General features: G+C 37.5%; 1 protein-coding gene across 7 annotated transcripts in view; it reads right to left on the bottom strand.

Moving 5' to 3' along the window:
* PHKB (phosphorylase kinase regulatory subunit beta) overlaps positions 1-23,042 on the bottom strand; it is a 258,715-nt gene that overhangs the window by 35,902 nt on the left and 199,771 nt on the right. For all 7 annotated transcript variants that reach the window (XM_049620920.1, XM_049620912.1, XM_049620914.1 and 4 more), the window contains 6 exons: positions 11,165-11,220; positions 10,547-10,640; positions 3,369-3,452; positions 2,729-2,833; positions 1,197-1,279; positions 903-993 (listed from right to left, as the gene is read on the bottom strand). In XM_049620920.1, the coding sequence (XP_049476877.1) occupies positions 903-993; positions 1,197-1,279; positions 2,729-2,833; positions 3,369-3,452; positions 10,547-10,640; positions 11,165-11,220 (513 nt within the window). The remainder of the gene's footprint in view (positions 1-902; positions 994-1,196; positions 1,280-2,728; positions 2,834-3,368; positions 3,453-10,546; positions 10,641-11,164; positions 11,221-23,042) is intronic.

Genomic DNA, 23,042 nt, shown 5'->3' with positions numbered 1-23,042 from the left:
TTATTTTATTTTATTTTATTTTATTTTATTTTATTTTATTTTATTTTTTAAGTTTATTTGAGAGAGAGAGAGTGAGAAAGAGAAAGCACATGTGTGAGTGTGAGCAGGGAAGAGGGGCAGAGAGAGAGGTGAGAGAGAATCCCAAGCAGGGTCTGTGTGCTGTCAACACAGAGCTCGACGTGGGGCTTGAAGCATGAACAGTGAGATCATGACCTGACCTGAAATCAAGAGTTGGACACTTAACCAACTGAGCCACCCAGGCGCTCCTAACATTTGTTAAGATTTTAAAGAGCAGACACCTTGAAAGAAGGAAGTTTATTCCAGGCAGAGGAAATGGCATGAGCAGAGGGGCAGAACCTCACAAAGTCAGAACACAGTAATTCATCTGTATTGGCTGAAACACAAAGTGTTTAGTAGGAGATAACTGGGCAGGGAGGCTGTTCTGGCTAATAGAGAACCACAAGGGGCTTTGTTATTTAGGAGTTGAGAAACGGTGCTGTGAGGTCCTGAAATGAACCGAGATTATCTCCAGGTTGGATATTACTGTGGAGCAGGGAAAAGAACACTGGACCAGGGAGTTAGGCAACTGGTACCTGTGCCTAAAGGCACAAGATTATATAGCAGGTCACTTCACTACTCTGGACACCAGCTTCCTCAACTGCAAAACAGAGGTTGGAGATGAGTTATTAAAGTCTAAAATTCAGGTTGGGAAACCACTCCAATTGTTCAACCATCAGATTGGAGGAATAAGATAAACAGATGGTTACAACACGAATAGGAAGGTAGGCACAAAATAAAAGCTTAAGACAAAATACTTAAACAGAACATATATGAAGAAATACAGCTGCATCTGGGCCTTACTTGTCATGAAAACAGAAACACACTGAAATTCAGAAGACTACCTGTAGACGATCAACATGAACTTTGACTCCTCCAACCATTCCCTTTTTAAAGGCTGCCAACATATCTAATATGGGGTTGAATCGGCTACCTCTAAAAAATATAAACAGACAAACAAAAGGTGCATTATTAACAACAGAATGAGAAAAAAATCTAATACTAAGTATCCTTTACATATGCAAGTCTCTCTGACACATGCTGACAAAGATATAAAAATAGGAGGAAGCCCTGCTGCCAAAGCGTTCACAGTCTTAAAGATGGAAGATGTGCATACCTCATTTCTTTCATCAACCTACCGTATATTGTCTTCCCGGATGAGAACAAGGAAAAGTGGGCGTCCATGCATTTTCCAGTATTGCTTAATGAACTGTAGTGCATTCTATCAAAACATAAGAGTGAGGTAGAATGTAATGACACCATATCTGAGCTGATCAGGATGTTTAATCAGTTGTGGCAAAGAGCCAAAAAAACTCTCATATATCAAGACAATTCAGAGTCAAACTCTGGGTAGGAGAGACTACATAGGTGTAGAAATGTTCTGATACATCCATGTTACAAGTATGAATATATACAAGTTAAGTTTGAAACTTTTTTGACTTTAAACTTTATTCTTAGAAGTAATCAGATTGCACATATTTTAAGGCTGCTTCTTTTTTGGTGGCCTAAAAAATACAATTCAAGAATGGTCCCAGAGGAAGAAAAAAAAAGAGAGAGACAAATCAAGAAATTTACTCTTAACTGTAGAGAACAAACTGGTGGTTACCAGAGGGGAGGTGGGTGGGAGGATGAAATGGGTGATGGAGATTAAGGAGTGTACTTGTTGTGATGAGCACCAGGTGATGTATGGAATTGCTCAATCACTATATTGTATACCTGAAACTAATATAACACTGTATGTTAACTATACTAGAATTACAATAAATACTTAAAAAAGAAAAAAACAAAGAATGGTCCCAGGGAGGAAAAATCAACCCAGGGGTTGTCTCTTAAAAGATTAATCCTCACTCCACATTACTGTGCATTTATTACAGCAGGTAGAAGAACCTAGACAGAATCTATACAGACCATCAGAAATGTGGAAAGAGTTCTTTTTTTGACTCAATTTCTACTGTCGTTGTCATCATCATCATATCAAAGACTTACATAACACTTCACTATATGTCAGGCACTATTCTGAGTGTTTTACATACTTATTTAATTCTCAGAATATCCTTATTATTATTCAGTTATACAGATGAGAAAAGAGACTTCTCTGTGTCTTGCCCAAGTAACTTGCCCAAGTAACCTGCCCAAGATCACACAGCTGGTAAATAAACAGTAGAGCCAATATCTTTAACAAATGGAATCTGGGTCTAGACTTCATGCTCTGAACCATGACTCTAAGCTTCTCTACTCTGCAAATGGAAAAGAGAGTGGAGGAAACTTTTAACTGACTGTGTGTTATGAGTCAGTTGAGGTTTTACTTGACATTCTTCATAAATAAAATTATCTTGCTAACTCAACTTTTGTTCAAAAAGAGATAAACTACTGCTGTCGTATGAACATGGCTCCCCTTCTGCTTTATAAACTATATATTTTCATTCCATTTGTAGAATGGTCTATCAAGCAAAGTCATACAACTTAATATAAAACACACTCCATCTATTACTCTAATGCTGCAAGCAATTTAACTCTTTCTCCAAAGCCACGCAGACATTGTTTTACTTTCATATTTTACACTGTGTTAACCCAGTGTCACAGACTCCAGGAGCACTCAATTTAATAACATATGATAAAATCAGTAGAAACAAAGTCATCCAATTTCAATAAAAAGGGGCTCTGAAACTACCTTTATGTCATCTATCAGCAGTAAAACATCTTGAGACATGTAGAAATCACTTAAGTCGAAGATGATAGGGTAACAAACCACAGTCTTTCCTAGAATGCGATAAATCTGTAAGAGATAATTAAAATATATATATATATACATATATATATATATATACACACACACATATATATACATGTGTGTATATATATATATATATATGTATATGTATATATATATGTTATATGTATATTTATAACAGAACCAAAGACACAGGTACAGTAGCATAAGCCGTAATAAGAAATTAAAACTGATAATGAAATTTTAAAGTTTCTTGATTAGATCAGTAAGATCAGTATACTAATAGAGTAATCCATCTCTACTGTGATGGAAAAAGCCTCTGTTTGAATAAAAACTGTCATAATCAGGTATCCTACAATGTTCAGAAATAATATAGCAGTTAGATGCTTATTCATTCCTAGAAGCCTTCTGTGATATCATACAAAATAAACAGTAAGATTTACTCGTAGAAAATAATAATTCAGATAAGCAGCCTAAGTATATAATGAAATGTGAGAATGGATGCATAGCAGATTAAACATCATTTCATTCTGTGGTTTTATAATCTGAACACTGCTCCACAAGGAAATTTCATAACCACCTTTGATGTACCGAGGCAGCCAATGGGTCTATCCGGTCTTCCGGAGAGTCCTAATTTTTCATTGATACCCAGGTGGAAATAAGCCTGTAAGACATAAATTTATAAATTAGGCAAGAAGAATCCATGCTTTTCCTTTTTTGCCCCCTTTGTCCCCCTAATGCCCTAACTTCTGATCTTTCCAGAGGAAAAATGGCCAGGGAAACCTTATTCAATACATTTGTAGGAAAATAAGCCAGCCAATGATGTCAACTTAGATTTGGGGGCACTGAGAGATTTGAGAGCATATCTTTGCAGATCTGCAAAGCAACATTCTAAAATTTGACATTTTTCTTGTGCTATCATAAACGTACAACTTGCAGGGTTCTGTACAATTCATAAAAGAACACAAAGAGGCAAATGTTTCCTGTGTAATAAAAAATCTGATGAAAGTTTTAAAATTCAGGGACTCACATCTCCTACTAGATTCCGACTTTCAAGTATTTCCCACAAAAATGGAAATGTCTTTATTGATTTTTTTGATAATATGAATTTTATGAAAAATGTAAGCCATGTGCTCCAAGTGAATGGTGCTGTTTACTCTCACAACCCTGTAGGTGATAACTCTTGCACTTTGATGTATGTTGAAGGAAGTGCAATTCATTGTGTGAGCCCTAAAAAACACGTGAAGTATAGGCAGGGTTACAGATTTTTAAAAATACACAGATAAATATCCATATTACACACATAAATCAATACGTATATATGTTTACAGAAATGGGTTCATATACTATATATATCTCTTTGGTGTCCTACTTGTTAAAATTTAGTACTGTGGTGTTCCAGTTTCAAGATGGTAAACTGAGTGTATGCATTTATTGTACATTTCAATATTGAAATAATGGAAGAAATATAAAGACCCCAAAAAATATCTGTAGCCCTCACTACTGGAAAACAGAAAAGGGTGCCACAGTGGAGAAGAAACTTCTAGAATTTCTTCTTTTTTTTTTTTTAATTTTTATTTTTTTTTTAATTTTTTTTTTACCTTTTTTTTTTTTTTTAATTTATTTTTGAGACAGAGACAGAGCATGAATGGGGGTGGGGCAGAGAGAGAGGGAGACACAGAATCGGAAGCAGGCTCCAGGCTCTGAGCCATCAGCCCAGAGCCTGATGCGGGGCTCGAACTCACGGACCGCGAGATCGCGACCTGAGCTGAAGTCGGACGCTTAACCGACTGAGCCACCCAGGCGCCCCTAGAATTTCTACAAAGTAAAAACAGATGGACTTGGAATAATTCAGTTGTTAATCAGTGCCAGAGCTGAGCATTTAATCCATTTAGAAGCCTCCTTACCCAATCCTATTTAACACCTATCCCTTGATGAAGGTAGTTCCCAACTTTTTGTTATTTCAAACCAATTCAATAAACATCTCTGGATGGTGTACTATTGTTTCTGTAGGATAATCTCCTAGACTTGCTGGATCAAAGAGAATATATGTTTTCTTTGCAATATAATGCCAGGTTGGTCACTGTGTAGAAATAATGGACCAATTTACATTGGCATTAACAGTGCATAGGCCTTTTTCTTGGGTCAAAATGATATTTCATCTTAAACTACTCAATTCAAATAATTTATGGTTGACCATTTTCCCATATATTTAATGGCTACTTGTATGTTCTATAAAGTTTTCCATTTGTTCCCTTTTCTATTGGGCACTTTTCATTCTTTTTTGATTTGTAAGAGGTCTTGGTATATTAAGAATATTACCTTTTGTATAAATATTTTACCCAATTCACTCATCTTCCATGTTGTGATGAAATGTGAGAATGTTTGCATAGTAGGTCAAACATCATTTCAGCATGTGGTATTTTAATCTAAACATTTTTCTACTAGGAAATTTCACAAAGCACCTTTGATATGCCAGGTTGATCTTCAGCTATATTTAGTCAAATTTGTCAATCATTTCCTTAATGGCTTTTTTAGCACTTGTATTATTCTAAGAATGGATTTTCACTCCAAACAGCTGTAAACTGCTCTTCAATTTTTTTCCTAGTGATTTTATGCTTAAATCATTTTTTAAAAAATAAGTAAAACTTTGGTTTGCATGACTAATTCATTCCAGAAACATGCTTGTAATCCCAAGCACTTGTATATCAAAGCAAATTTCAAGAACCATTGGCTCAGTTGTGATCATGTGACATTCAGCATCATGTAATACTCGTACTACAAGATACTGCTCATTTATAAGTTAAAATTTATTAGAAATACTTGCTTGTCTTGCTGAGCACATGTAGAACAAGTTATTTGCAATTCAAGGTTTTAAATACATTAAATCTTTAATCTGTCTGGAATTTATTTTTCTGTTTGATGAGGGGTAGAAATCTAACCTGTTTTCCTAAGTGGAAAATCAAACCAACTGTTTCTACATAATCTACTGATTATGATTTGAACTGACTTCAAATATCTACCTCACTATACACAAAATTAATGTCTCTTTGATTCTGCTATAGTGTACACTTCCGTGTCAGAGTTATGTCTGTGTCTCTTTCTCTTTCTGCATTGTTATCTCCCTACAGAACAGCATATCCTGGGTTGGCTGGCACTCTGCCCGGCATATAGCTGGTGCTCAGCAAACACCTGATGGATGAATGAGGGAGCATGTCCTCCAGAGCTACATGTGCTGTGAAATCTGATTCTTGAATAGCACTGGTTTTACTGCCAGGAAAAGTACTATATAAGCATTAGGATATATAGCTGTACTGAAACTATCGCACATTATGCTAGATGGAAATTCCTTTCCCACAAATACTTTCAAATTTTCTGACATAAATGTTCTAAACTATTTTAGATTTCTTCTATTGGACAAGTGACTAATAAACCATTTACAAGTTAAAATGGACCAATCTAGATTTCCTTTAAATACTACTCTATCACAGTAAAAGAGTTTTCCTTAACTTTCTGAACCACAGTACAGCAGGTCTATGACAGGTAAGTAGACAGACCTGGAATGCTCTCTGCATTCCCCTGTGCATATTATACTGTCCCCACATTGTACATATTCACACCATTTAATCCACTGAAATAGGATATAGTAATGGCTAAATGACCCAGAAGTACAGAAGTACTTCATCCTAGGTCTGCACTATATTCATATCCCCCATAAAGCAAAAACCACACCAATCACTGCATCATGAAACGTTAACCACACACGGTAAAAGCCCTGTCCTCACATACTCTTAAGTTGGTTGAAGGAGGGTGCAGCTCCTCAGAACAGAAAGATTAGCCATTGGCATAAGAATATGTGTATTAACTAAAATTTGCGGGAACATTTTTACTTTTAAAAGGTGGAATTATTATTGAGTAATATATAGAACTGTGAAATCACTACAGTGTGCACTTGAAACTAATATAACACTGTATGTTAACTACACAGGAATTAAAATTTTTTTTAATTATTTTTTTTTAAATTTACATCCAAATTAGCATATAGTGCAACAATGATTTCAGGAGTAGATTCCTTAATGCCCCTTACCCATTTAGCCCATTCCCCCTCCCACAACCCTTCCAGTAACCCTCTGTTTGTTCTCCATATTTAAGAGTCTCTTATGTTTTGTCCCCCTCCCTGTTTTTATATTATTTTTGTTTCCCTTCCCTTATGTTCATTTGTTTTGTCTCTTAAAGTCCTCATATGAGTGAAGTCATATGATATTTGTCCTCTAATTTCACTTACCATAATACTCTCTAGTTCTGTCCACATAGTTGCAAATGGCCAAGATTTCATTCTTTCTGATTGCCAAGTAATATTCCATTGTATACATATATACCACATATTCTTTTTCCATTCATCCATCGATGGACATTTGGGCTCTTTCCATACTTTGGCTATTGTTGATAGTGCTGCTATAAACATTGGGGTGCCTGTGCCCCTTCGAAACAGCATACCTGTATCCCTTGGATAAATACCTAGTAGTGCAATTGTTGGGTCATAGGGTAGTTCTATTTTTAACTTTTTGAGGAACCTCCATACTGTTTTCCAGAGTGGCTGCACCAGCTTGCATTCCCACCAGCAATGCAAAAGACATCCTCTTTCTCCACATCCTCATCAACATCTGTTGTTGCCTGAGTTGTTAATGTTAGCCATTCTGACAGGTATAAGGCGGTATCTCATTGTGGTTTTGATATGTATTTCCCTGATGATGAGTGATGTGGAGCATTTTTTCACGTGTCAATTGGCCATCTGGATGTCTTCTTTGGAGAAGTGTCTATTCATGTCTTTTGCCGTTTCTTCACTGGATTATGTTTTTGGGTGTTGAGTTTGATAAGTTCTTTATAGATTTTAGATACCATCCCTTTATCTGATATGTCGTTTGCAAGTATCTTCTCCCATTCCATCAATTGCCTTTTAGTTTTGCTGATTGTTTCCTTCGCTATGCAGAGACTTTTTATTTTGACGAGGTTCCAGTAGTTAATTTTTGCTTTTGTTTCCCTTGCCTCTGGAGATGTGTTGAGTAAGACGTTGCTGCGGCCAAGATCAAAGAGGTTTTAGCCTGCTTTCTCCTTGAGGATTTTGATGGCTTCCTGTCTTCTGTTTAGGTCTTTCATCCATTTTGAGTTTATTTTTGTGTATGGTGTAAGAAAGTGGTCCAGGTTCATTCCTCTGCATGTCGCTGTCCAGTTTTCCCAGCACCACTTGCTGAAGAGACTGTCTTTATTCCACTGGATATTCTTTCCTGCTTTGTCAAAGATTAGTTGGCCATATGTTTGTGGGTCCATTTCTGGATTCTCTATTCTGTTCCATTGATTTGAGTGTCTGTTCTTGTGCCAGTACCATACTGTCTTGATGATTACATCATCAAGTCCAGGATTGTGATGCCTCCTATTTCAGTTTTCTTTTTTAAGCTTGCTTTGGCTATTTGGGGTCTTTTAAAATTCCATACAAATTTTAGGATTATTTGTTCTAGCTCTGTGAAGAAGGCTGGTATTACCTTGATAGGGATTGCATTGAATATGTAGATTGCCTTGGATAGTATCGACATTTTAACAATATTTGTTCTTCCTATCCAGGAGCATGGAATCTTTTTCCATTTTTTTGTGTTTTCTTCAATTTATTTCATAAGCTTTCTATAGTTTTCAGTACATAGATTTTTCACTCTTTGGTTAGGTTTATTCCTAGGTATGTTATGGTTTTTGATGCAACTGTAAATGGGATCGATTCTTTGATTACTCTTTCTGTTGCTTCATTGTTAGTGAATAGGAATGCAACTGATTTCTGTGCATTGATTTTATATCCTGCAACTTTGCTGAGGAATTAAAACTTTTTTAAAGTTGGGCTTATAAGAAGCAATATATTAGGAAGTATATCTTAGAGGACAAATCCCAAAGAGCAGCTAGCTTGGAACACAGAGGCTGTAGCCACAGAAAATCTTCCATCTTGATACATGCTTAGGGAAGTTAGGCCCTTGGTTCCAAATCTTGTTTTAACCATACCACATACCCAAACTCTAAACCATTTGTTCATATCATCTTTAAAACAACAAAATATAAAATAAGTAAGGACCAGTTGTAAGTCTTCACCTTACCCTTAATGGAATGCTTTCTATCATTTCCACAGCACCCTGTATAAACTTATCAAAGTGGATTATAATTAGCTATTTTTCCTGTCATACTAATAGATTCAGAGTTCACTGAGAACAGGAACAGAGCATAGAGCCATTTTATCTGAGTGCCCGACACAAAACTCTGCACATAGCAGGTGTTCATTAATGAATGAATAAAATGCCACGTTTAAGTCATTTGGAGCCATGCTGGTCTTTTAAATCCTGACTGCATGTTGTCTGGTAGAGTACAGACTCACCTAGCATAAAAAAGTTGCAATATAAATTAGGCCTGAAAAAAACAGATTCAGGTTAATTTGCTTTGAGCTCATGTTTATCAAAGAATAATAGTCTTTGTTACTATTCTCTGGAGCTTTCAGTGAAGAACCATAAAAAGTTTACCAGCAAACATAGCCTATAACTGAATGATAAATGCAGTGTACAGCCTTAGATTTTCTCCACTTCCATGCTGCCTCCTCTGCTTGTCTTGTGGATCCTCAGTTCCTCTCCTTTTCCACTCCAAACCCATTTACATCTTTGTGTGATTTTAAAGTGTTACCTACTCTAGGGATCCTTGCATTTCAGCGTTAGCTCTTTAATCAGGGTGGGAAGAGTTCTAAATTTGTTAAAGGAGGTTTAAGAGCTCTCAAAGATCTGGTGCTCTGGGTAATCTGACACCCAGATACTGGTTTTGTTGCCAATGGATAGGGTCCTGTCTGATAAGCAGTGATGCTCTGAGGCCCTGCCTTCTCCTATGCAATGTGCACCTCACTTTTCTAAGCTTTTCTTCTTTGCTATAGCATCAAGGCTTTGACCACACACATGTATATCAATCTAAATGAGCTGACCTTGATCATTTGAGAGAGATAATTCTAAGTACTTACCCCAAACACTTCAGAGTTTGTTCCTGTAATGTTTTTAATAATTACTAAGTAAAAGTGGTAGTTTATAAATAACTAGTGGAAGTCAACAATTTCCTGTCCCTAATAGGCAGGAATATTCCTAAACAGGCATTTCTGAATATATCGGCAGAGCAGTGCATGCAAAAGACCTCAAAAGTCACCTTTTAATCCAATTCAGATACGTACTTAACTGCATACAAGATAAACTCAGATGTTACTTTAAAATTACTTTGAAACCCAGCAAACCAAAAGTGTAGAATTACTTCAGACCTCAAATGATAAGGCAAGAGAAAAAGGGAAGTAATTATTACCAATAAATATTTACAAGGTTTCTTTAATAGTTAATGGAAGGGAAAATTATCAAATTCAACGTAAAGATTAATTTTACACACAAGTACTAAAATTAAGGTTAATTCATTATTCAAGTGCTCAGTCTAGGTCAGTAATAGACTTTAGAAGGGAGTAAGAATCAACAAGACTTATGAATATAATGTATATACATACAATTTAGGGGTTTTTTTTTGTTTTTTTGTTTTTTTAATTAATAATGTCTGATAAAGTAGGTTTTTCAACTTAATTAGAAAGGCTTTTAGATTAATGACCCTATTTCAGAATCGGGCTTTAACTATGCCACCTGACTGTAAACTAAGTCTAATAATCATGCTCTAGCACCTCCACAAAGTCAACAAAGATGCAGAATCACTTACTTTCACCAGCTCCTGCTGAGCCCAAATCTGAATGGGCTCTACCTGTTGAGGTGTTTGAGTCTGAATACCATACGTGTTGAGGAAAACTTGAAGGCTAAAGAAAATAGGGAAAAAATGAGAGACATTTTTAGGCAATGCATGTAAAGTGTGGAGAATGGTGGAGGAGAAGGAGGAGGAGTGAGATGAGACTACACTAGCTTAGAGAACGTTTTCATTTATTAACACGAGCAATATGCCATCTGCCCTGGGTTCCAGAGGCCCTCTTGGGTTCTTCACAAGGTATTAGATGGGAGCTCTGAGGGCTGGAAGAAAGAGTAAGCACTGATTTTGGGAATCTCCATTATTTGTTGCCCTAACTTCTCAAAACTACACCCTAGACAACACTGGCACAGGTCACAGTCTTTAATATTCACATCAACTAAAACAAAGTTATTTTTAATCATGAAAAGATTGTTGTTCTGGCACTTAAAGTAACATTAATGACAGACATCCTTGAAACCCTGTCAAGGGGTTTGTGAAATTAATCTCTCCCAAGAGACTCAATATTGCAACATAAAGCAATAAGCCCCCCAACCCCCCACTTCCCAAAGGAACACACCACCCATCTGGGTTTCATACCGTTGACTTTCTGCTATGAGTGCTACGTGAACTACCAAATCATTTTCCAGTGGGCCCTGTAATACAGAATAAGGGGTGGGGGGAACATTTTAAAAGATCCAGTCATCATCAGATACAATGAGATTCAAGGACAATATTAACCATCTCTAAGCAGTTCATTAAAATGATGAACACCTACTGGCTCCATGCAGTCACCTCTCTTTCCTTGCTCTCCACTACCTACTAATCAATTTGATGGTGTAGACAGAGTAATGGAACACCAAGGAACGGAAAGCCATAAATCTCACCGCTACCAGAGGGGCTAGCCTGTCAGGACTATTTTGAATGATGCATAAGAGTAGTCTGGGGACTGAGAGTCATTTTCCATCATTTAACTCTGGAGGGAAAGGGAGGAACTAAAAATAAAAACCCAGCTTACGTATTCTCTGTTAAAAATGATCGTGAGTTAAAACTGTTCATTTGGTATCTTAATCACATATAAGGGTATTCTCTTTCTTGTTGGCCAATTTTCCTTTGGCACCTATACATCAAAATAGCTTTATTCTAATATATAATTCCTATACTAGAGAATGAACTACCCAGTTGACTATGTAATTAACACTTTGTTCAATAAATACAAGCTGTTGGGCTTAATAGTTCTAATCAAAGATAGTGTTGGATATTTGCTACTCCTTTTTGTGTGTGTATGGAAAAGATTCACTATAGCATATATTATACACGGTTAAAATGAACCCAATTTTGAGCCTGTATTAATTAACAGAGAACATTAAGAAGCATCAATAAATTACAGTATTAGGAAGCTCTGAAAATACTGATCAAATATAATTCCTTTATAGTAATGAATCCAATATTCCCAATAGTATGCTGTAAAATGTTTGATTTACCATCAGTCAGTTACCCTCTATGGTATTCAATATGTCACTAGAATTTATGTATGATGGAAAGCAAGAAACACCAGAATACATATATTAGCAGTAAATATCCTACAATCAAAAGGATGGTTCCCAGAATCATCGTGAAAATGCATTTCAGGCAGACTTCCATATGATTTAAATGAATATATAGGAGAAAATGAGATATAACAACCCAACAAAAATAAATATACATTAAAAATGCCATAAATTCTATTTTTATTTGATAAAGACCTTAAAAGTTAATGTTACTCAGAAGAATGAGAAAAAATTAATTATTCAGAATCTCATCAAGATTTCTAACACATTAAGTCTTATTTCTCTCAGATGAAATCTAGTATTTACTTCATCAAAAGGAGTAACCTTAGAGTGGGCAATTATCTACAATCTTCAAGACAATTAGAGATTCTTAATAAAAAACAAATGAATACATATACAAGAATGCGGATGATATTTCAGTAACAATAAATAAGGCAGCTTACAGATCCTAATTGGCAAATTGGTATCTTCTTTTTGAATCACAGACCTGTTTAGGATAATGTTGTTTCCATTTGTATGACAGAGTACTTAGATCTAAAATTCTCCCTACACACGTTGAATCATAATGAGTATTTGGTTAGGGGACTATATTTGGTTGAAGAATTTTTTCATTGTAAAAACTCAGCATTTCAGAAATTTCTAATTCACAAACCTTCTATGCTGATCTTAGGCCTTCAACCACAGCCCAAGTGGGACCTTTCACCTCATTTCTACCCACAGACAGAATTCAGCATGTACAATCCCAACCCAGTAATTCTCTTCCTTTCATTGCCAAAATTGGAACCATCTTTTCTGTTTTCACCATTTTCGTCAAAGCACCAGCATTGTTGTCTAAACTAATGAAGTCTCTCTGAAAACATCCTAATAGGAGTTGTTAAATTCTATTTCTGAATGGTATTTCCCTTAATACTAGTATAATATTTTCTGCTTTTAGGTTTGTGAAGTGTACACATATACATATGCATACAGACACTGAAGGCCTGTATGGTACTGGTATTCTCCATTTTACCTGTATTTATGTACTCATCAAGGCATTCTAATATACAAGGCCTCATGTTAGGGCCTGATGTTGCAAGAGGAAAACAACCCAGTGTCCCTCCATGAGGAGTTTAGAGTATACTGGGACATATGAACAACAGGTATTTATTATCACATAAAAGTATTTCACTGATAGCTTCCTTTGGTAGTATAGATCTACCTTATTTTTGAAAAAATGGCTGTAGGGCATTACATTATATGGACATACCATAATTTATTTAAGGAATGTTTATTTTGGTGGACATTTATGTTGTTTCCAATATTTCACTTCTGCAGAGAATAATATAATAATTGTCCTTATCTTGGAGAATCGCTAAGGATTTAGGGAGAGAACAAACTGCTAAGCACAGTATTTGGCACATAACAAAAATAAAGGGCACTAATACTTGCTGCAGTTGTACTTATTATTTTCACAGCTATCCTAGGACAGCTGCTCCTCTCGTCCTTGTTGAGATTTGCTGTAATACCTGTGTCAACTTAAATCTCATTGGCTTCCATCATTCTAACACATTAGGACCATCCATTATCCCATTTTTGTACGGCTAGTTCTTCTCCAAAGAATTCCAAACATCTTTTAAAAGAAATCCTCAGGTGACTTACCACTTTCCAATTTTTTCTTTTATTTCTCAAACATAGACTACAGCTATTTTCTTACCTTTCTTGCCTCTATAATTCTGTACTTTGCCTTCCAACATACTTTGCCTTTAGAGACGGAAATCCTTACACTTAAGTCCTTGGTTTTCTACTCATTGCACTTCTCTTTCCTTGTCTCTCTCACCAAACTCAATCACTCTGTAGCTTTAGTTACCACCTCTAAGCAGATGATTTCATATTTATATTTCTAGTCTTACACTTTCTCTGAGTTCCAGTGCCCATATTTTTAAGTGCTTTCTGGACATTTTCTCTTGGCTATTTCCAAAGGTAAAAATTCTAAAATTCAACTCCTCACTAACCCTATCTCCACCCCAAACAAGCTCACTTCCAGCTCAGAATGTCAGAATCATCTTTGACTCCTGATTATTACCCTCCATATCCAATTTGTCACCAAAATCCTGTTAAATCTTTTCTTCATAAAGTGTCTTGAACATTCTTTTCTTTTCCTTTCTATAGCGATATTCAGGATTGGAAAGTACCAACAATAGCAACAAACACTTTATGTAACATTTGACATTCTATGTGCAGGGTATGGTACTAACAAACCATTATTTTATAATAACAAACCATTATTTCCATTTTCCAGGTAATAAAACTGACACAAAGAAAGCTTAAGTAACCTATCCAGCAAACAGCAAACAGCAGGGCTAGAATTGTGATGCAAGATCTTATGGAGAAGATGGCGCCATAGGAGGACGTTAGGCTCACCGCGTCCTACTGATCACTTAGATTCTACCCACATCTGCCTAAATAACCCAGAAAACTGCCAGAAGACTAGCAGAATGGACTCTCTGGAGCCAAGCGTAGACAAGAGGCTGATGGAAGAAGGTAGGAAGGGCAGAGAGGTGGTGCACGCTAGACGGACTGGCGGGAGGGAGCCGGGGTGGTGGAGGGGCAGCCCCCCCCACCCCTGCAAAGCAGAGCCCCTGAGTCTGACTTGCCAAAGGGGAGGGGCTGGACGGAGTGAGTTCTGACAGCCAGCAGGACTTAACATCTGGAATGTTATAAGTCAACAGTTCTGCTTGGACAGCAGGAGGGCAAGAGGACATCCGGGGGGAGAGGTGTTGAGCCCTGGAAGACAGAGCTCAGCTCGGCAGGGAACAAAGGGGCTGGCCAGGGCCATCTCCCTCTCCCATCCCATAGACGAAATCCCAAAAGGAACCAGCTCCCATCACCGAACTTACTTGCATAGCGCAAACACCCAACGCTGTGCTTCTCTGGACCCATCCCTCAGATGGGTCTGCCTGCCTGCCTCCCTCCCGGTGCTGCAGGGCCTCTCCCGCAGGGGACTACTGATGGCAAAGCCAGCTAAGCCTGCCCCTCCCACCCCTGTGCACCTTGCGGATCCACCCTGGCTAACACGCCAGATCACATCAAAGCAGCACCATAAGCCTGGAAGTGTGCAAGTAGCCCAGACAGGGGCCACACACTCCACAGAGAGTCCTGCCCCTGGGAGAGGGTAAGATAAGGTAAACACCAGTCTGACTGTGGGCTCAGTGGTGGGCAGGGGACAGACATCAGGTCTGACTGCGGCCCCGCCCACCAAAACAAGTTACTCCAGACAGCACAGGAAGTGCTCTGCAGTTCCTTGCCACTCCAGGGACTATTCTAAATGATGAAATGGAAGAATTCTGCTGAAAAGAAACTCCAGGAAGTAGCGACAGCTAACGAATTGATCAAAAACAATTTAAGCAATATAACAGAACAAGAATTGAGAATAATGGTCATAAAATTAATCACTGGGCTTGAAAAAAGTATAGAGGACAACAGAGAATCTATTGCTACAGAGATCAGGGGAGTAAGAAACACTCATGAGGAGCTAAAAAATAAAAATAAATGAGGTGCTATAAATGAGGCGCAAAATAAAATGGAGGCGACCACAACTCGGATTGAAGAGGCAGAGGAGAGAATAGGTGAATTAGAACATAAAATTATGGAAAAATGAGGAAGCTGATTAAAAGAGAGATAAAAAAATCCAGGAGTCTGAGGGGAGAATTAGAGAACTAAGTGATGCAATCAAAAGGGACAATATCCGTATAATAGGAATTCCAGAAGAGGAAGAGAGAGAGAAAGGGGCTGAAGGTGTATTTGAACAAATCATGGCTGAGAACTTCCCTGATATGGGGAATGAAACAGGCATTGAAATCCAAGAGGCACAGAGAACTCCCTTCAGACATAACTTGAATCGATCTTCTGCACAACATATCATAGTGAAACTGGCAAAATACAAGGATAAAGAGAAAATTCAGAAAGCAGCTAGGGATAAACACGCTCTAACGTATAAAGGGAGAACGATAAGACTAGTGGCAGATCTATCTACTGAAACTTGGCAGGCCAGAAAGGAATGGCAGGAAATCTTCAATGTGATGAACAGAAAAAAAATGTGCACCCGAGAATCCTTTATCCAGCAAGTCTGTCATTCAGAATAGAAGGAGAGATAAAGGTCTTCCCAAACAAACAAACACTGAAGGAATTCATCACCATTAAACCAGCCCTACAAGAGATCCTAAGGGGGGTTCTGTGAGTGAAATGTTGCAAGGACCACAAAGGACCAGAGACATCACTACAAGCATGAAACCTACAGACATCACAATGACTCTAAACCCATATCTTTCTATAATAACATTGAATGTAAATGGACTAAATGCTCCAACCAAAAGACATAGGGTATCAGAATGGATAAAAAAAAAAAACAAGACCCATCTATTTGCTGTCTGTCTAAAAGAGACACCTTTTAGACCTGAGGACACCTTCAGATTGAAAGTGAGGGGATGGAGAACTATTTATCATGCTACTGGAAGTCAAAAGAAAGCTGGAGTAGCCATACTTATATCAGACAAACTAGACTTTAAATTAAAGGCTGTAACAAGAGATGAAGAAGAGCATTATATAATAATTAGAGGGTCTATCTATCAGGAAGAGCTAACAATCATAAATGTTTATGAGCCGAATACGGGAGTCCCCAAATATATAAAACAATTAATCACAAACATAAGGAACCTTATTGATAACAATGTGGTAATTGCAGGGGACGTTAATACGCCACTTACAACAATGGATAGATCATCTAGACACACGATCAATAAAGAAACAAGGGCCCTGAATGATACATTGGACCAGAAGGATTTGACAGATATATTTAGAACTCTGCATCCCAAAGCAACAGAATATACTTTCTTCTCGAGTGCATATGCAACATTCTCCAAGATAGATTACATACTGGGTCACAAAACAGCTCTTCATAAGTATACAAGAATTGAGATCCTACCACGCACACTTTCAGACCACAATGCTCAACCACAGGAAAAAGTCTGGAAAACCTCCAAAAACATGGAGGTTAAAGAACACCCTACTAAAGAATGATTGGGTCAACCAGGCAATTACAGAAGAAATTTAAAAATATATGGAAACAAATGAAAATGAAAATACAACAATCCAAACTCTTTGAGATGCAGCGAAGACAGTCCTGAAAGGAAAATAATTGCAGTCCAGGCCTATCTTAAGAAACAAGAAAAATCCCAAACACAAAATCTAACAGCACACCTAAAGGAAACAAAAGCAGAACAGTAAAGACACCCCAAACCCAGCAGAAGAAGAGAAATAATAAAGATCAGAGCAGAATTAAACAATATAGAATCTAAAAAAACTGTAGAGCAGATCAATGAAACCAAGAGTTGGCTTTTTGAAAAAATAAACAAAATTGATAAACCTCTAGGCAGGCTTCTCAAAAAGAAAAGGGAGATGACCCAAATTGATAAAATCATGAATGAAAATGGAATTATTACAACCAATCCCTCAGAAACACAAGCAATTATCAGGGAATACTATGAAAAATTATATGCCAATAAACTAGACAACCTGGAAGAAATGGACAAATTCCTAAGCACCCACGCACTTCCAAAACTCAAACAGAAAGAAATAGAAAACTTGAACACACCCATAATCGGCAAAGAAATTAAATCAGTTATCAAAAATCTCCCAACAAATGAGTCCAGGACCAGATGGCTTCCCAGGGGAATTCTACCAGACATTTAAAGCAGAGATAATACCTATCCTTCTCAAGCTGTTCCAAAAAATAGGAAGGGAAGGAAAACTTCCAGACTCATTCTATGAAGCCAGCATTCCTTTGATTCCTAAACCAGATAGAGACCCAGCAAAAAAAGAGAACTACAGGCCAATATCCCTGATGAATATAGATGCAAAAATTCTCAATAAGATACTAGCAAATCGAATTCAACAGCATATAAAAAGAATTATTCACCATGATCAAGTGGGATTCATTCCTGGGATGCAGGGCTGGTTCAACATTCACAAATCAATGTGATACATCACATTAATAAAAGAAAAGATAAGAACCATATGACCCTGTCAATCGATGCAGAAAAAGCATTTGACAAAATTCAGCATCCTTTCTTAATAAAAACCCTCGAGAAAGTCGGGATAGAAGGAACATACTTAAACATCATAAAAGCCATTTATGAAAAGCCCACAGCCAACATCATCCACAATGGGGAAAAACTGAGAGCTTTTTCCCTGAGATCAGGAACACGACAGGGATGTCCACTCTCACCACTGTTGTTTAACATAGTGTTGGAAGTGCTAGCATCAGTAATCAGGCAACAAGAGGAAATCAAAGGCATCAAAATTGGCAATGCTGGAAGTCAAGCTTTCACTTTATGCAGATGACATGATATGATACATGGAAAACCCAACAGACTCCACTAAAAGTCTCCTAGAACTGATACATGAATTCAGCAAAATTGCAGGATACAAAATCAATGTAGAGAAATCAGTTGCATTCTTATACACTCATAATGAAGCAACAGAAAGACAAATAAACTGATCCCACTCACAATTGCATCAAGAAGCATAAAATACCTAGGAATAAACCTAACCAAAGATGTAAAGATCTGTATGCTGAAAACTTATAGAAAGCTTATGAAGGAAATTGAAGAAGATATAAAGAAATGGAAAACATTCCATGCTGATGGATTGGAAGAATAAATATTGTCAAAATGTCAATACTACCCAAAGCTATCTACACATTCAATGCAATCCCAATCAAAATTGCACCAGCATTCTTCTCGAAGCTAGAACAAGCAATCCTAAAATCTGTATGGAACCACAAAAGGCCCTGAATAGCCAAAGGAATTTTGAAGAAGAAGACAGGAGGCATCACAATCCCAAACTTTAGCCTCTACTACAACACTGTAATCATCAAGATAGCATGGTGTTGGCACAAAAACAGACACATAGACCAACGGAATAGAATAGAAACCCCAGAACTAGACCCACAAACGTATGGCCAACTAATCTTTGACAAAGCAGGAAAGACTATCCAATGGAAAAAAGACAGTCTCTTTAACAAATGGTGCTGGGAGAACTAGACAGCAACATGCAGAAGGTTGAAACTAGACCACTTTCTTACACAATTCACAAAAATAAACTCAAAATGGATAAAGGGCCTGAATGTGAGACAGGAAACCATCAAAACCCTAGAGGAGAAAGCAGGAAAAAAATCTCTCTGATCTCAGCTGCAGCAATTTCTTACTTGACACATCCCCAAAGGCAAGGAAATTAAAAGCAAAAATGAACTATTGGGACCTTATGAAGATAAAAAGCTTCTGCACAGCAAAGGAAACAACCAACAAAACTAAAAGGCAACCAACGGAATGGGAAAAGATATTTGCAAATGACATATCAGACAAAGGGCTAGTATCCAAAATCTATAAAGAGCTCACCAAACTCCAACACCCGAAAAACAAATAATCCAGTGAAGAAATGGGCAGAAAACATGTATAGACACTTCTCTAAAGAAGACATCCGGATGGCCAACAGGCACATGAAAAGATGTTAACATCGCTCCTCATCAGGGAAATACATATCAAAACCACACTCAGATACCACCTCATGCCAGTCAGAGTGGCTAAAATGAACAAATCAGGAGACTATAGATGCTGGCAAGGATGTGGAGAAACGGGAACCCTCTTGCACTGTTGGGTGGAATGCAAACTGATGCAGCCACTCTGGAAAACAGTGTGGAGGTTCCTCAAAACATTAAAATTAGATCTACCCTATGACCCAGCAATAGCACTGCTAGGAATTTACCCAAGGGATACAGGAGTACTGATGCATAGGGGCATTTGTACCCCAATGTTGATAGCGGCACTCTCAACAATAGCCAGATTATGGAAAGAGCCTAAATGTCCATCAACTGATGAATGGATAAAGAAATTGTGGTTTATATACACAATGGAGTACTACATGGCAATGAGAAAGAATGAAATATGGCCTTTTGTAGCAACGTGGATGGAACTGGAGAGTGTGATGCTAAGTGAAATAAGTCATACAGAGAAAGATAGATACCATATGTTTTCACTCTTATGTGGATCCTGAGAAAGTTAACAGAAGACCATTGGGGAGGGGAAGGAAAAAAAAAAAAGAGGTTAGAGAGGAAGGGAGCCAAAGTATAAGAGACTGTTAAAAACTGAGAACAAACTGAGGGTTGATGGGGGTGGAAGGGGGGGGGGGTGGGTGATGGGTATTGAGGAGGGCACCTGTTGGGATGAGCACTGGGTGTTGTATGGAAACCAATTTGACAATAAATTTCATATTAAAAAAAATTTTTAAAAAGAGATCCAACAAGTTTGCAGAATCTGTGCTCATATTCACTCATTTTGTCTCTCAGAGAGTGGAAAAGGGTGGGTGTTAAGACTGGAAAGATCCACATACAAATCCTATTTTATTACTTTATCCTGGCACTATCTGGGTCATCTAATAGATGCCTTAAATTTGTTATGGACAAGACTGAGCCACTGAATTCCATCTTTAGAATAACTCATCCGCAAAGTATTTCTTGTGTCTTTAAGGCCCCACACTATGTACTCATTTGATCTGGCAAATAATATGTAAGTCATTCTCAATTCCTTTTTCCTTCAAACCTTCTAAACAACAACAACAACAACAACAACAACAACAACAACAACATAACACTTATTGAGGACTATGTAACCATAGTAAATTACTCATTAAAACACCCATACTAGGTAGGTTCCTATTTTCCTATTATTATTCTCATTTACTGATGAGACAACTGAAGCATGGAGTAGTTAAAAACTTAGCCAATATCACACAGATAATAAATGGAAAAGGGGGAATTCACATCTGGGCGATTTCATCTATCTCTTAAACATTATAGTGTCTGCCTATCTAATGTGTGAATTCACCAATCAGTTATATGGTTCCACTTGTAAAGCATGTCTCAAACACATCACTTCTGTCACAATCACCACTGCTACCAACCTCTACTCAAAGTCACCATGATCTTTCAGTTGATCAATTAACTGTGTAACTACCTCAGTCCTATCTCACCATGCACAGTGCCCCATCCTGCAAACAGCAATGAGGAGATTTTTTTCAAGAAGTGGCATTTGATGGGATGGGCACTGGGTGTTATATGTAAGTGATGAATCTCTGGGTTCTACTCCTAAAACCAATACTACACTGTATGTTAACTAACAAAAATTTAACTAAATAATTTTTTTTAAGTGTAAATCATACCATCTCACCACCACCTCACCCCACCCCACCTCCAGGCATACATACATGGACACTCTGTTTATAACTCTCCAGTGGTTTCCTATTGCCCACAGAATAAGAACCAAACTGCTTACCATTACCTACCATGGCTTGCATGACCTAGCTCCAAGCATACCTCTTCTTACTCATTCTTCCTCCCTTCCTTCACCATGTTTAAGCCACAAGGTGTTGTGTCTGTCGCTTGAAATGCCAGCTGTGTTCCTATCACTGGGCCTCTGCACTTGTTGAACTTCTGTTTGGAATGTTTTTCCTTCCAATTGTTTCGAGAATGCCTTTTTGTTATGCAGGTCTCAGCCATTATCCCTTCCACAGAAAGGCCTTCTCTCTAAGACAGCCAGCCCCTCTATCATTTTACCTTACTTATTTTGTCTACATCATAGTACTTGCCAGCTCCAGAAATTATATTACATTATTTACATAAATGCTCAGTGTTATTCATTCCCACCAGAAAGTAACTTCCTAAAGACAGGAACCTTGATCTATCTTATCCATTGTTATGCCCCAATTGCCTAGAAGAAAACCTGAGCATATAGTTGGTGCTTACTATTTGTTAAATGACTGCCCAAGCAAGTACCTCAATTCTGTTTATCTCTAAAACAGGAATAATGATATGTAATATGCCTACCACACAGGGGGAGAATCAATAAAAAAATATTACTGATCTCCTAAACACATGATATTTACACTATTTGTTCTGTGATAATCTGTGTCAACTAACCTCGCTAAACCTGTTTCTTCACTGGTACACTGGAATAAAAGTATCTATTTCATAGGATTATGAAGATAATAGAGAGCACATATAAGCATTTAACACAGTATCTCACATATCCTCTTAAGTGTTCAAAAAACATTAGCCTTCTCATCAACTCCAGAAGTATAACCACAATCCTTGACTTTCTGTTTCATACTTGCCTCTGCCCATCTTCCACAATTTATGGTCAGGCTAATTTTCTTATATCAGTGATTTGCACAAAGGAAGTGGTCAAAAACTATTTGTTGAATGAATGAAGAAAAGGGAGGAAATATGGGTGAGTAAACATATATCTACGTAATGTTTACGATATCACTTCCATACTCTAAAACCAGTGCTTCCCAAATAAAGCCCCAACTTCCAGAAGACCTTTTACAATGTCACTGCTACCTATGGTTCCCTTATTTCTCTCCCATCTGTTTGCCTGAGAGCACTCCACTAAAAACAGTTCATTCTTGTCCATCTCAAGTTTCTGTCTACTGTTCTTCTGTTATTCTACATTTGAACTGCTCTTTTCTTCCTGTCTATACAGATCCTGACCCACTTTTTCAATAGTGTCCTCTATAAACTCCCCAAACATCAAGGTGCCCAGATATCTTCTGTTCCTGTCAGCAAGAGCAGATATTGTCTGTATGAGTCACTTGACAATATTCATACCATCTCATTGGAAGGCTTTTTGCATGGTTTTAAGTGGTCTATGTAACTACAGAGTGAACCCCGTAAGGGGCCCATGTGTTCACTTTTCTTACCTAGCATGTATACACCACCTTATATTAAAAGAAAGACAGTGCTCACTTGGTGGTCTGAAAGAAGAATCTTGTTTTTTAAAGTATTGCTGTTTACATTTATTAATAATACACAAATCACTCCTTGAATACACACAAAT

The sequence above is a fragment of the Panthera uncia genome, assembly GCF_023721935.1.
Source record: "Panthera uncia isolate 11264 chromosome E2 unlocalized genomic scaffold, Puncia_PCG_1.0 HiC_scaffold_19, whole genome shotgun sequence".
In the NCBI taxonomy this organism is placed as follows: domain Eukaryota; kingdom Metazoa; phylum Chordata; class Mammalia; order Carnivora; family Felidae; genus Panthera; species Panthera uncia.
Note: the sequence above shows the minus strand (reverse complement) of the source record. Positions and strands in the feature narration are given on the sequence as shown.